Source organism: Sinohyriopsis cumingii, chromosome 4 (genome assembly GCF_028554795.1).
Source record: "Sinohyriopsis cumingii isolate HCF-2022 chromosome 4, ASM2855479v2, whole genome shotgun sequence".
Taxonomy (NCBI): domain Eukaryota; kingdom Metazoa; phylum Mollusca; class Bivalvia; order Unionida; family Unionidae; genus Sinohyriopsis; species Sinohyriopsis cumingii.
The window spans coordinates 22,955,372-22,968,990 of NC_142964.1; the positions used below are offsets into that span (position 1 = coordinate 22,955,372).

General features: G+C 36.2%; 1 protein-coding gene across 1 annotated transcript in view; it reads left to right on the plus strand.

Moving 5' to 3' along the window:
- The window catches only part of LOC149800808 (uncharacterized), a 101,324-nt gene that overhangs the window by 74,824 nt on the left and 12,881 nt on the right, over positions 1 to 13,619 (plus strand). The window contains exons 16-19 of the mRNA XM_089954800.1: positions 765 to 1,029; positions 6,714 to 6,857; positions 11,304 to 11,389; positions 12,744 to 12,814. Of these exons, the coding sequence (XP_089810926.1) occupies positions 765 to 1,029; positions 6,714 to 6,857; positions 11,304 to 11,389; positions 12,744 to 12,814 (566 nt within the window). The remainder of the gene's footprint in view (positions 1 to 764; positions 1,030 to 6,713; positions 6,858 to 11,303; positions 11,390 to 12,743; positions 12,815 to 13,619) is intronic.

Below are 13,619 nucleotides of genomic sequence, written 5' to 3' on the forward strand. Positions count from 1 at the left end.
TGTCTAAGAATCTAAGAATCAGACAGGGAAAAATATTGTTTTTCAATTCATCTAAGTATCAGAGAAAGATAATGTTTTGCTTCCGATTACTCTAAGTATCAGACTGGGATAATTTTGGTTTCAAATTGCTCAGGTATCAGACTGGGATAATGTTTTTTCAAATTATTCTAAGCATTAGACAGGAATAAAAAAATTTTTTTCAGTTACACTAAATATGAGACTGGAATAATGTTTTTTTTTCAATTAGAGTAAATATCAGACTGGGATAATGTTTTTTTCTTCCAGTTACAGTAAGTATCAGACTGGGATAATGTGTTTTTTCAATTACAGTAAGTATCAGACTGGGATAATGTTTTTTCTCTCCAATTACAGTAAGTATCATACTGGAATAATGTGATTTTTTCAATTACAGTAAGTATCAGACTGGGATAATGTTTTTGGTCCAGTTACTTTAAGAGCAACAGTTTAAATTATGTATAAACCAGTAGTTGTGGTGCTGTGTGTCTTAAAAAATATTGTGGTACAGTATATGAGTCCAGTTTAAGATGCATGAAAAATTGCAGAATCCGTGAGTCTATCTGTATATGCAGCTTGCTTCTTGAGAAAAAGTTGAAACATTGCATTTGTTTTGATCGAAGATTTAGGATCCTTGGAAGTATTCATTGTGTTTGTGTATACCCATAGTTACACATTAAGTATTGCTTCCCACATTTTTTGATTATTCCATATCTTGGTTTTATTTGTCATTGTTCATCTTGTTTTAGGAAGTCATCCTAGACCTTGCCAGGGATGCATTGGAACAGCATCATTATGAATATGCAATAGAAGATCCACTGGCAGGAATGGATGAGAGAACTGACAGGAGTGTAAATGAGGTGGAACCTAATGAAGTTGTTTATCAAGAAAGAGCCAATTCAGAGAATAACCTTCCCAAACTTGGACATCGTGTTCGCCGTGGACCAGACTGGAACAGAGGGAATGAAGATAACAATGGAGTGGGAACTGTTGTTGGACATGCTAGAGATTTTTGTAATATTTTTTATAAATACAGTTATTCATTTATATCTGGCCCACCTGACACTTTGGCATCCCTCATGTGACCTTCATATACCTGTATTACATTATTTATTTTATGACGGTTCCAGCAGCTCAAATTTTAAGTTATTGGACAAGTAGGGTGGTCTCATGATGGGAAAAAACTTTGTACAAAAATAGTTTGAACACATTGTGTAAAGGTTTGAACTTAATATCTTGTATGGGCTTATAGTGGAGAATTATTGGCTCCTATCAGAATTCAGTATTATTAACGTTTTCTTGTCACACTCAAGATGTCACCATAAAGTCTTTCCATATGGTAAGCTTCTGGGGGGGCATTGTACAGAAAAAACACAAAAATAGAGCATCTAATGATTTTAAAATTGAATATCAATCTTCTCATCAACCAAGAACTGAAATCAAGAGAAATAAATTAAGAAGCAACAGTAAAATTAGATTTAGCCAAGTTATAGGAATTCATAATCATAGCTACATTGTTATTAGGTGATATGGTGTAATGAGTGGTTTACAGTGATATGGTATAACAAGTGGTTTGCAGTGAGGAATCAAGGGACTGTGTCTACTTAAAAGCATTACATTTTTAATTTTTTCTCTCTCACTATTCAGATAATTTACAACATTAATAATATGTTTGTTTTACATTTAGTACAAAACCAGACATAAATAGACAGTAATCTTCTACATCGAGTTGGAAAATACCTTCTATTTTTAGATTAGTTCAAGTCCTTAGTCTCAGTTACAGTTGCTGCCACATCCAATGAAATTCACAGACTCAAAGCACAGAAATATCTGCTCAATGCACCAAGGTGTCGATGGGGTAATCACATCAGAACCTTGGTTTGTGAAGATGCACCTTGGAAAACAGCTAGCAGGGTTAGTCCCATGATCCTTATTAAACAGTTTCAGGATGCCGGCAACCCCATTTTGACATCACCAGAGATAGATGATTGGAAGACAGTGTCATTCCCATCATGGTGGTCTCAAAATAGTTCTCAAAGGAACAAACGGTGATGGTTTCTTCCCCTCTAATAGGGTCCCCTGCTTCTTCCCACCTGTAGAGTCAGAAGAAGGAGCAAGACCTTCTGCTAACATCCTTTACAATGGTCTGACATCATTTTCCTTGGGGTGGAGGAGTTCATCACCTACAGAAATGTTGATTTGCCTCCCTCTCCCATGCTATGTGTCATTCTAGTACCAGATCAGAAGGACTGGGGCAGTGAATTCTCAGTCTCATTTGGGATCATCTTTATATGTACACCTTCCTACCTTCTTTCAAAATAATTCTGCAAGCACAATGGCAGCCATCTTTAATTTTTTTAAATTGCTTTTCCTCCTGAATGGAAAGTAATATTGACATGAGATTTTCACCAGAAGATTTCTTATGCTGTCTAGTTGGTGTTACATATATCTCTAACTTTTGTAAATTTTATTCCTGACAGATAGTTGTAGTCATTATCTTTAGTTGAAGTTTTATATGTGCATTGGTTCCATTGTAAGATATTAAGAGCATAAAATTGGATAGGTTCTATAAATAGATGCTATGTACATGTTTATAGCTACTAATAAGAATTTTATTAGTAAATATATTAACAAGCTTCAGGTTGTATCCCATTATATGGTCAGGTGGGTTCTTGGAAGAATGAAGTTATTTCCCACTGGATGGGCTAGGTCACATGAATAGGCTATTTTAAAATATAAGATTGAATAGTAAGATCTGTCATGTGGGGATATTGTGACATAAATAATCGTAATAGACTCTTGAAGGTGTAAATAATGTAATGCAATGTTTTGAGCGTTTATATTAATATTTCATCACGTACCAGCATAATGGGGGATACCACAATGGTCCCTCCCACTCTAAGATTTCTAGAACCTTATCTTCATCAACCATCACAGCTGGCCAACTTGAAGCAGGAGAATGGGTTGCAGTGGATGTATTTATACTAAACTCACTCCAGTCACTGTTTGAGTGTCAAATGAGGTGGCATATTCAGGAGAATACAATTCAGTTACTGGCTTCGGGGAATTTGTTCCTGCAATTCATCACATCACTTCAGTTTGGACACTGAAGTGATTGGAGAGTTTGCACTGATATTATGGCAGGCCAGTGGACATGGGGCATTGCTTTCCTGAGCATTGCCTGAGTGCCTGTTAGTCTGGGCACATGGAGATTGATTCCACTCTCACAGGCGTCTATCACCAGTAGCTGAATAGCCAGCCAATCCGACAAGCTCTCAGGCCATTCATAACTGCAAGTTACCCAAAACCAGTTGTTTTGATGACTTGTGTTGCAAACCAGTTGACTGTCCCATTTTATATAGCATGTTATGGACAAATGTGAAAATTAGTCCATACATGCTGCCAACAGCTTTCCATCCAGTAGGCCATCCCACTGACACAAACCATGTTGGTTACCCATCTACCTGCTCAGTTGAGAGGTCCAAACTTAATGGCGTATTCTGTTGGCAGGTACCACAGTATGCCCAAGGACAATACTACATCTTCTGTTCTTCTTAATATAATATATGCAAGCTTGGAAGCCATATCAAAGGAGAATAACCTCCCCTAGTGAGTACAGTAAAAACCTCAATGAGCTTACTCACAATAGAATGGAAAGAGTTAATTTTTAGAGCAGCAATTGAAAATATTCATTGCAGTTTGTCTCAGGCTAACTGTCCGAGACCACAACTATCAAGCCAGGCTTACGAGATTAAAGCCACAGTATACATTGATAAAGAGAATGAGTACCTATTCTGTCTGCTACGAGATTAAAGCCACAGTATACACTGATAAAGAGAATGAGTACCTATTCTGTCTGCTACGAGATTAAAGCCACAGTATACATTGTTAAAGAGAATGAGTACCTCTTATGTCTGCTACGAGATTAAAGTCACAGTATACATTGATGAAGAGAATGAGTACCTCTTCTGTCTGCTACAAGATTAAAGCCACAGTATACATTGATAAAGAGAATGAGTTCCTATTCTGTCTGCTACGAGATTAAAGCCACAGTATACATTGATGAAGAGAATGAGTACCTCTTCTGTCTGCTACGAGATTAAAGCCACAGTATACATTGATAAAGAGAATGAGTACCTATTCTGTCTGCTACGAGATTAAAGCAACAGTATATACATTGATAAAGAGAATGAGTACCTATTCTGTCTGCTACGAGATTAAAGCCACAGTATACACTGATAAAGAGAATGAGTACCTCTTCTGTCTGCTATGAGATTAAAGCCACAGTATACATTGATGAAGAGAATGAGTACCTATTCTGTCTACTACGAGATTAAAGCCACAGCATACATTGATAAAGAGAATGAGTACCTCTTCTGTCTGCTATGAGATTAAAGCCACAGTATACATTGATGAAGAGAATGAGTACCTATTCTGTCTGCTACGAGATTAAAGCCACAGTATACATTGATGAAGAGAATGAGTACCTATTCTGTCTGCTACAGGAGTCTCACAGAAAAGATTAAGGATATCCTTTATGTTGGGCAAGATCCAGGACCTATGAAACATGATTGTCTTCATTTTTGAAATCCATTTGCTATTGTCCTCCAGCAGGTACCTCACCCACTCCAAACATACCTCCAGCTGGTACCTCACCCACTCCAAACATACCATGCAGAGGTTCCTCCTCCAGCTGGTACCTCACCTACTCCAAACATATCTCCAGCTGGTACCTCACCCACTTCAAACATACCTCCAGCTGGTACCTCACCCACTCCAAACATACCATGCAGAGGTTCCTCCTCCAGCTGGTACCTCACCCACTCCAAAACATACCATGCAGAAGTTCCAAGACCAAATAAAGACATCATGGTGATGAATAGTGCTTTACAATTATCTATTTTAGATAAATTTAACTTTTTTGCAACTGAGCATATGAACTTCCTTTGCCTCTCTCTCAACAACATTAAAAATAATTGTAACAAAAATTATAAATTTTAACATGCATACACTTGAACCTGATTAGTTATATTTGCATATTTCTGTTTAGTATCAGACACAAGTTTTTTTTTCTCCCTAAGTTTTAGCTACCACAATGGTTCATACTTGTGAGACAATCCCTTGCAAGCATGAACTACATTTCACTAATTCACTAATGTCTCTTTAAATTGCTTGTGAAAATTCTTGAAATGGCCCAAAACACCATCTTGTTACTTAGGTTTTACAGGTTTTGTTTTCCAATCAGACTCTGGAATAATTGCTGGATTCTGAGTGTTTTGCTGCGGAATCCTTGCTGGACCTTAATGCTTTTGCCTGCTGCTTTATGTTTCATATTGCACATACCCGGAACACCAAAATGCAGAACATGATTTATTCAGTATTGGGTTAAAAACAGAAAAAATAAGCATTCAGATTTGTTTGGGTGGGGTGGGAAGGGGGATTAAAAATGCTTTGTATAAATATTCAAGAGGTGTACATATAAAATGCTGGTCAGGTTTGGTAGCATTCACTTGTCTTAATATTTCATTACATTGATTATGTTAACAAAATTAGACAGCCCCTTGAAGTCATTCTGACCTTCTTATTCTGAAATGTGAGTTGAATTCAAACCGTGGTTTAACTTCTCTATGGCTTAAACTGAGCTAATGACATGAGAAGAAATTGTGCAAATAATTATCCCTTGATCCACTGAAATATAGGTCAGAGCAATTCCAAAAATATACTCTTGTGCATTGATTTTATTGCCAAAAAGTAGAGGCACAAAACTACAATCAGAATTTATTTTTGATAATCCTTCACATCATAAAGGACCAGCAACTCCTAAAGACCTCACTCTGCAAGTACCAAGGATGGTCTTTATATATAGTTTTGACTATACAGTACACTTGAAGTCAGTTGATCATATTTCACTGATGCTGGTGGAGTGTTGTTGAGTGTAGTTTTCTGTCCAGGCATAACTTTCACTTAACTCCACTTCAGGAGTGGATTCTACCTGGCCAGTTCATGGATTACCTCTATACCACTAAAGATGAATCAATTAGGTCTATTACCCAATAACACAGTGTAGCTCAGACACAACTCCACCTGCAAATCCTGAAGATTTTGCCTTGTAATATGGTGTACTTCAGTGGATGCAACACAGACATGAGTGGAGATTGGTCACTACATTTTGTGTGTACTGTATATAAAGATGAAAACATTGGGTATGCAGAAACTTAAAATGCTTGAATATCAAAAAGCTTTGTAATATAACATCTGTAGTAAATTCTTCACTCTAAGTGACTTTATGAGATTGGTGAAACAGCCTGGCATTTGATTTTGGAGAAAAGTGGAAAAATTTGGAATCAAGTTTACATTATCTCAGTTTCTTGTGAAGGAAACTCATGATTATATTGTAGGACAATGTTAAGTTCTATTATATAGAGGATATCTGCTTGAAAGGAGTGAATAATGGATATATTTCATTGAGTGGATGAAAAACATTTCAGTTCTGACACATGGGACATAGAAATATAAGTAAATCAAACAACTAGAACTTTTCAGTTTTTTTTTTTGTTCTTAGACTTGTGCTGAATATGTATATACTTACAGTGCAGGTATATTAGCGATTAAATTTAGTTATAATGGGCACAGTACCTCAGAAATGCTTGTCGTAAATATTGTCTGCTCTAATATAGTTCTGTTTCCATCTAACCTAGGGGTTAATGTTGTTTGGGACTGCAGCAAGACAATCAGACAGTATAGTTATGGTGCACGAGGAAACTTTGATATTGTGATTGTTGATGATCCTCGAGTACTGCAATTTAATGAAGTCATTGCTGTTGGTTGTCACGTACAAAGAGGTAAGAATGAGGATGTTGTGGCATATTTGTTATGCTCTCATCTGTACTTAATTGTAATTGTTTGGTTTCTGTTAATACTCCTTAATACAAACTCTTCCAGAGCTTAATAATAATTAGTGTTTAGCTCACCTGCCCATAAAGCTGAGTGGGCTTATGGTATATGCTTGCATATGGCATGCCCATAAGGCTGAGTGGGCTTACAGTATATGCTTGCATATGGCATGCCCATAAGGCTGAGTGGGCTTATGGTATATGCTTGCATATGGCATGCCCATAAGGCTGAGTGGGCTTATGGTATATGCTTGCATATGGCATGCCCAGAAGGCTGAGTGGGCTTACAATATATGCTTGCATATGGCATGCATCATCTGTTGTCCGTTGTGTCTCATCTGTCAACATTTCTATTCTCAACTTCTCAAAACCTGCTGGGTCATTTCCAATGAAACTTGGAGGAATGCTGCTGAGCACATGCTGGGGCAATTTCAGTTTGAATTAAAAACTTGGAAGAAATGATCTTCACTACATGCTGGGCTGATTTTAATGAAACTTGGTAAGAATGATTTTCAGCACATGCTGAGTAAATTCCAGTTAACTTGGTAGGAGAACATGCTATGTCAATTCCAATTAAACTTGGTAGGAATGCTCCTCAGCACATGCTGTGTCAGTTGCAGTTAACTTGGTAGGAGCACATGCTGTGTCAATTCCAGTTAAACTTGGTAGGAATGCTCCTCAGCACATGCTGTGTCAGTGGCAGTTAACTTGGTAGGAGCACATGCTGTGTCAATTCCAGTTAAACTTGGTGGGAATACTCCTCAGCACATGCTCAACCAATTTATTGTTAAGAGTGGTCAAGGTACATGGTCAAGAACCACAGTTGGTGTGTGGAAATTATTTTTTTCCAGTCTTTGAAACATTAAGCTGGTATGGTTACTCTCTGGTTGAGGATTATTAATTATTTAAACCTTATAAATTTCACATCAAACCTTCTTTCATCACTGTACACTTTTAAATTGTGGAAAATTAAAGTCTGATACGGCCACCCCTTCTGCAGCAGGAAAGTTGCCATATAAAATGGGTGGCCATTCCAGAGGGAGACTAAATTTTTTGTGAGAAGTATATATAATGTACGTAGTAAGAAAGCTACATGCTTCAAAGCATTTAATATCTTCATTTAATATCTTTGTTTAAAAGTAATATTAATTATTAAAAGGTTCTTTTTGTTATAACAATAGACTTATTTCAACTGAATATACATTAATAGTTCTTATTCTTGACTTAAGCATGATACGTGAGCGGATATTGTTGTCATGCACATTGCAAAATCATTCAAAACTACATTTAAATCTTGGCACATACATAATTCTCCTTCAGTCTGCTTCATTTTCACTGCTGCTGAATAACCTCCTTATCGGTTACAACGTTGTTTATTCCAGTCTTTTCAATATAAAAATGTTTTATTCAAGTCTTTTCTACATAAAATTGTTCGGCAAGTCCCCCCTCCCCACCTCACTCGATGTCATTGAGTAGAATGACTGACTTTCTTCTAAAATAATACATCTTTGTTTACATGATGACATGTTAATGTTTAGGAATGATTTTTTCAGATGTTGCTAACTGTGTGCAATTTAATTATGCAGACAAAATTTTTGTCGAGTGGGTGAAATGCCTTCTTTATAAAGGAAGCGATAAATATGTTGTCACGTGAGTTTTTGGTCTTTTTTGGTACACGGTTTTGTTCAAGGTTAATTTCTGTGTGTGTGTGTGTTAATGCACAAAATCTATTTTTAGCTTATGCTAACCCTGTTATGATCTTGACAATTGTGTCTGGTTGTAATCATCAAAGAGAAAAACGTGACAGATGTGTGAAGCCCAACACTCTATCATAACATTGTTAAGCCTGTTTCCTGTAAATGTTGGCTTTTATAGACAATGATATAATATTAATCTTACTGTTACTTGCACTTTAGTCAACACTTTTTCAGTAACTGAAACTTGACATTGGGAGACATGTATCAATGATAGAGATAATCTGATTACTTACCTTATGTTATGATATGAATTAATTATTGGTTCTGGATACATTTGAAAACAAAAGTGGCCACTCATGAGGGGAACATTTTACATTTTTGTACTAATTTGCTGGCTGCTGGTTGCGTTAGAGGGGTGGCCATTCTTGAGGGGTAAGTTGAATACAAACACATCTGTGCCAAGGGATTCTGGCCATAAAAATTGGGTGGCCACTGGTCATGGGGGCTGTTCAAGATGGGAACTACTGTATTATGAAATTTTATCCAATTTTGAAATAAATAAGTTTAATAATAATGATTTATTTGTGTATTAGACATTGATACTTATATTTAGAAATTATTTGCTTTTTATTTGTATGCATATTAAAATTATTAGACACAATGTATGGGTTTATGAATCTGTGGTATGTGAGACAGTTTTGTAGTCATTCATTTGACTTTAAGAAGCTAAATTTAGCTTTGTATGAAAGGAACGAAGAAGAGTAAATATTAATATTACTCTTAACCTAAAGCACAGTGTTTGATGTTGCAATAATTTATACAATTGATAAAAAATATTAAATAGTACAACCATTTGCAACACATTTTGCATCATGATCTAAGAAAACCACCACTTTACATACTACATGTAACATATACCTGTACTAAACTGTTTCTACTTTCATTATGATAAAACCTTTACAAATTCAAACAGTTAAAAATAAACTATTTTTTCATTGTTTGAGTTTTCTTAATTACCTTTTCCAAAAAATATTTGTATTCACATTTTTTAATTTTCCAGAAATGACTGCATCGAGATCACCAGAATGTTTTAAATCCAAGCATAGAAAAGTCCGATAACTGTTTCTTTCATTAGTAATGAGATTGAAATTCTTTGTGTCTGTATGGATTCATTGGCTTACTTCTCTGTATGGATTCATTGGCTTACTTCTCTGTACCTTGTGTCATTTGTATGGATTCATTGGCTTACTTCTCTGTACCTTGTGTCATTTGTATGGATTCATTGGCTTACTTCTCTGTACCTTGTGTCATTTGTATGGATTCATTGGCTTACTTCTCTGTACCTTGTGTCATTTGTATGGATTCATTGGCTTACTTCTCTGTATGGATTCACTGGCTTACTTCTCTGTACCTTGTGTCATTTGTATGGATTCATTGGCTTACTTCTCTGTACCTTGTGTCATTTGTATGGATTCATTGGCTTACTTCTCTGTACCTTGTGTCATTTGTATGGATTCATTGGCTTACTTCTCTGTACCTTGTGTCATTTGTATGGATTCATTGGCTTACTTCTCTGTACCTTGTGTCATTTGTATGGATTCATTGGCTTACTTCTCTGTTTGGATTCATTGGCTTACTTCTCTGTACCTTGTGTCATTTGTATGGATTCATTGGCTTACTTCTCTGTACCTTGTGTCATTTGTATGGATTCATTGGCTTACTTCTCTGTTTGGATTCATTGGCTTACTTCTCTGTACCTTGTGTCATTTGTATGGATTCATTGGCTTACTTCTCTGTACCTTGTGTCATTTGTATGGATTCATTGGCTTACTTCTCTGTACCTTGTGTCATTTGTGTGGATTCATTGGCTTACTTCTCTGTATGGATTCACTGGCTTACTTCTCTGTATGGATTCATTGGCTTACTTCTCTGTATGGATTCATTGCCTTACTTCTTTGTACCTTGTGTCATTTCCTGTAGAATATCTACTTCAATAACTTTAGTACTCCATCAAAGGATTATTCTTTTTAAATGGCAGATGGCTATACAAGTTTATTTTGTTCTTTACTGAAATGTTTGGTGTATCTTGGACATTGAATAATGGTGTTTACTTCCTGTATAAAAACCACTGTGGCATCTCATTTTCCAGTCAGAATAAGTAATGGTTTGGATGAGCATCCTAAACCTGTCATGTGCTGTAGTGCCTAAAATGACATGAATCAAAATTACATTGATATTCATATTCCAGTACATTTAGTTTAATATCAAAGTAATACAAAATAAATATTGAACCATTACTTTATAAACAAATTAAAATTAAATTACAATCCTCACCGAACTGGTTTCATTTGACCATGACTCTCTTGTAACTGGGTACAGTAGTGGCCACTGTTGTAGGATGTACAGTGAAGATTATGCACTAATATGGTAGTTTACACTGTTTCCATAATTTTCCTTGTTAAACTTTAGACATATTGAAAGTTTTGAGGGTTTTGATATAATCAGATAGAGGCTGAATACATGAATGAAGAATGTGAATGGACTTGGGCAATATGGATGCAGATTTCTAGCACATTTCTTAGTGTGGTTATAATTAAGCCAGATAACAAAGTATTCACATAAAGACTTCTGATTTGTCAAATTTTCTGATGTGTTCATTATTTTGTTAATACTAAGATTGCCAATCTGTTTTTATTAGGTAAGAACTGGTCTGATGGGAATGATGATGGAGGGCCAGGCAGTACAGGTGTGGTTTTGAAGGTCCAGGAAGATGGAAGAGTCTTGGTAGGTAGTGGTATTAACAAGTGGGCAGTAACAGGTCATCTTGGGCTTCTTTTCTGATGGGAAGGAAGCTAGTGGGCGTTCGAATGATGCACAATATATGTCTACTTTTTCCTGTTTATAAGCAAGTTATCTCACAGCAAATCCATTGTTCTTGGAGGTTAATTATAAACAGGTTCTAATGAACAGGACAGAAAGTTCCAGAATTGTCACTATCATCAATACTCTATGCCACTCAAGGATGTCTCATTATAACGCTTTTCCAGTTAAATAGCGGGTATGGTCATGGATTCTGTTTTACTGTGTAGTAATAAAATTTAATGTTTAATGCAGTCATTATAAGGCAGTCTCAGTCTATGGCAGTATACTCCATGGTGGCTGTGGACACTTATAATGATGGACAACTGGATTATATACTTCATGATAAGACAGTCTCATTATATGGCAGTATACTCCATGGTGGCTGTGTACACTCTTATAATGATGGACAACTGGATTATATACTTCATGATAAAACAGTGTCAGTCTATTGCAGTATACGCAATGGCTGCCGTGGATAGTATTATAATGAGGTAGTACTGAATCATGTACTCGTCATAAGGTGGTCTCACTATATGGCAGTATACTCCATGGCTGCCATAGACAGTGTTATAATGAGAGAGTACAGTATCATGTACTCATTATTAAGATGGTTTTGCTATAAAGCTGTATGCTCCACAGCTGCCATTAACAGTGTTATAATGAGGGAGTACATTATAATGCACTTCATTATATTGCAGTCTCACTATATGGCAGTATAGTCCATGGTTGCAATGGACAGTGTTGTAATGAGGGAGAACATATTATGTACTTCATTATATAAGGCTGTATACTCCTTGGCTGCCATTAATAGTGTCATAATGAGGCAGTACTGTATTATACACTTCAGTATATTGCAGTCTCACTATATGGCAGTATATTCCATGGTTGCCATGGACAGTTGTTGTAGTTGTTGTAGGGTTTAACGCCATTTTTCAGCACACAATAGGCTATACATGGTGGCCAGTATTAATGGTGGAGGAAGAACCCAGGAAAACCCCGGAAAGAACCACCGACCCACAAGAAGCTACTGGCAAGCTTTCTCACATACCCACATTGGCTGAATCTGAGACTCGAACCCACGCAGACAGAGGTGACGTGGCAGTGATCTATAACGGAGAGCGCTTTAGACCACTTGGCCACTCGGGGTCCCTGCCATGGACAGTGCAGTATTGAGGGAGTGCTGTATTTTGTGTCAGTATATAAAGGCAGCTTTGGAATGTTATTTGGATTACGTTATGTTTTATTTTAACAAATAATCTATTCCCTTTCTTTGTAGGTGAGATGGGAAAACAGGAGAAAGATGTACTGTGACTTTGGAAAAGAAGGAAAATTTGCAGTTGAAATTTGGTAGGATGATAAACAGCAATTGTCATATTCATGTATTAAAGTATAAAAATAATTGTCCAAGATGCCATGGAAAATAACAGCTGAAGTATTGTGTGTTGTCCTTTATTGTCAAGACTAGTTTAGTGACAAAATGAAAGGATGCAGTTACTTTTCTGCTAGCAGTGTCAATAGTTTTGTAAAGCTTGGGTTAAATGTGTAGTATGGTGTAAAATACCTCTTGCTGTATCCATCTGCCTGTCTGACAAGAAACATTTTTTTTCCAGAACATAACTCTCAAACCATTCTTGCTATTTCAACCAAACTTGGTACACATGTCATCAAACCATTCTAGATATTTCTACCAAACTTGGTATGCATGTCATCAAACCATTCTAGATATTTCAACCAAACTTTGTATGCATGTCATCAAACCATTCTAGATATTTCAACAAAACTTGGTATGCATGTCATCAAACCATTCTAGATATGCATGCCATCAAACCATTCTAGCTATTTCAACAAAACTTGGTATGCATGTCATCAAACCATTCTAGATATTTCAACCAAACTCTGTATGCATGTCATAAAACATTCCTAAATATTTCAACCACACTTGGTATGTTAATCATAAAAGTTGCACTGATGTGTCTTTTGATAGTTACAATTTTCAGCAGTTAATATTTTTTATGTTTTAATGTTACCATGGAAACATAAGCATAGCAGAAGTACAGGGTGTCTGCACTGTAACATGATGGTTCAGGTCATAAAACAAGACTGTATTATGTGCCAGACCATGCTATAACCAAGTCAATTAGCTAAGAAAATA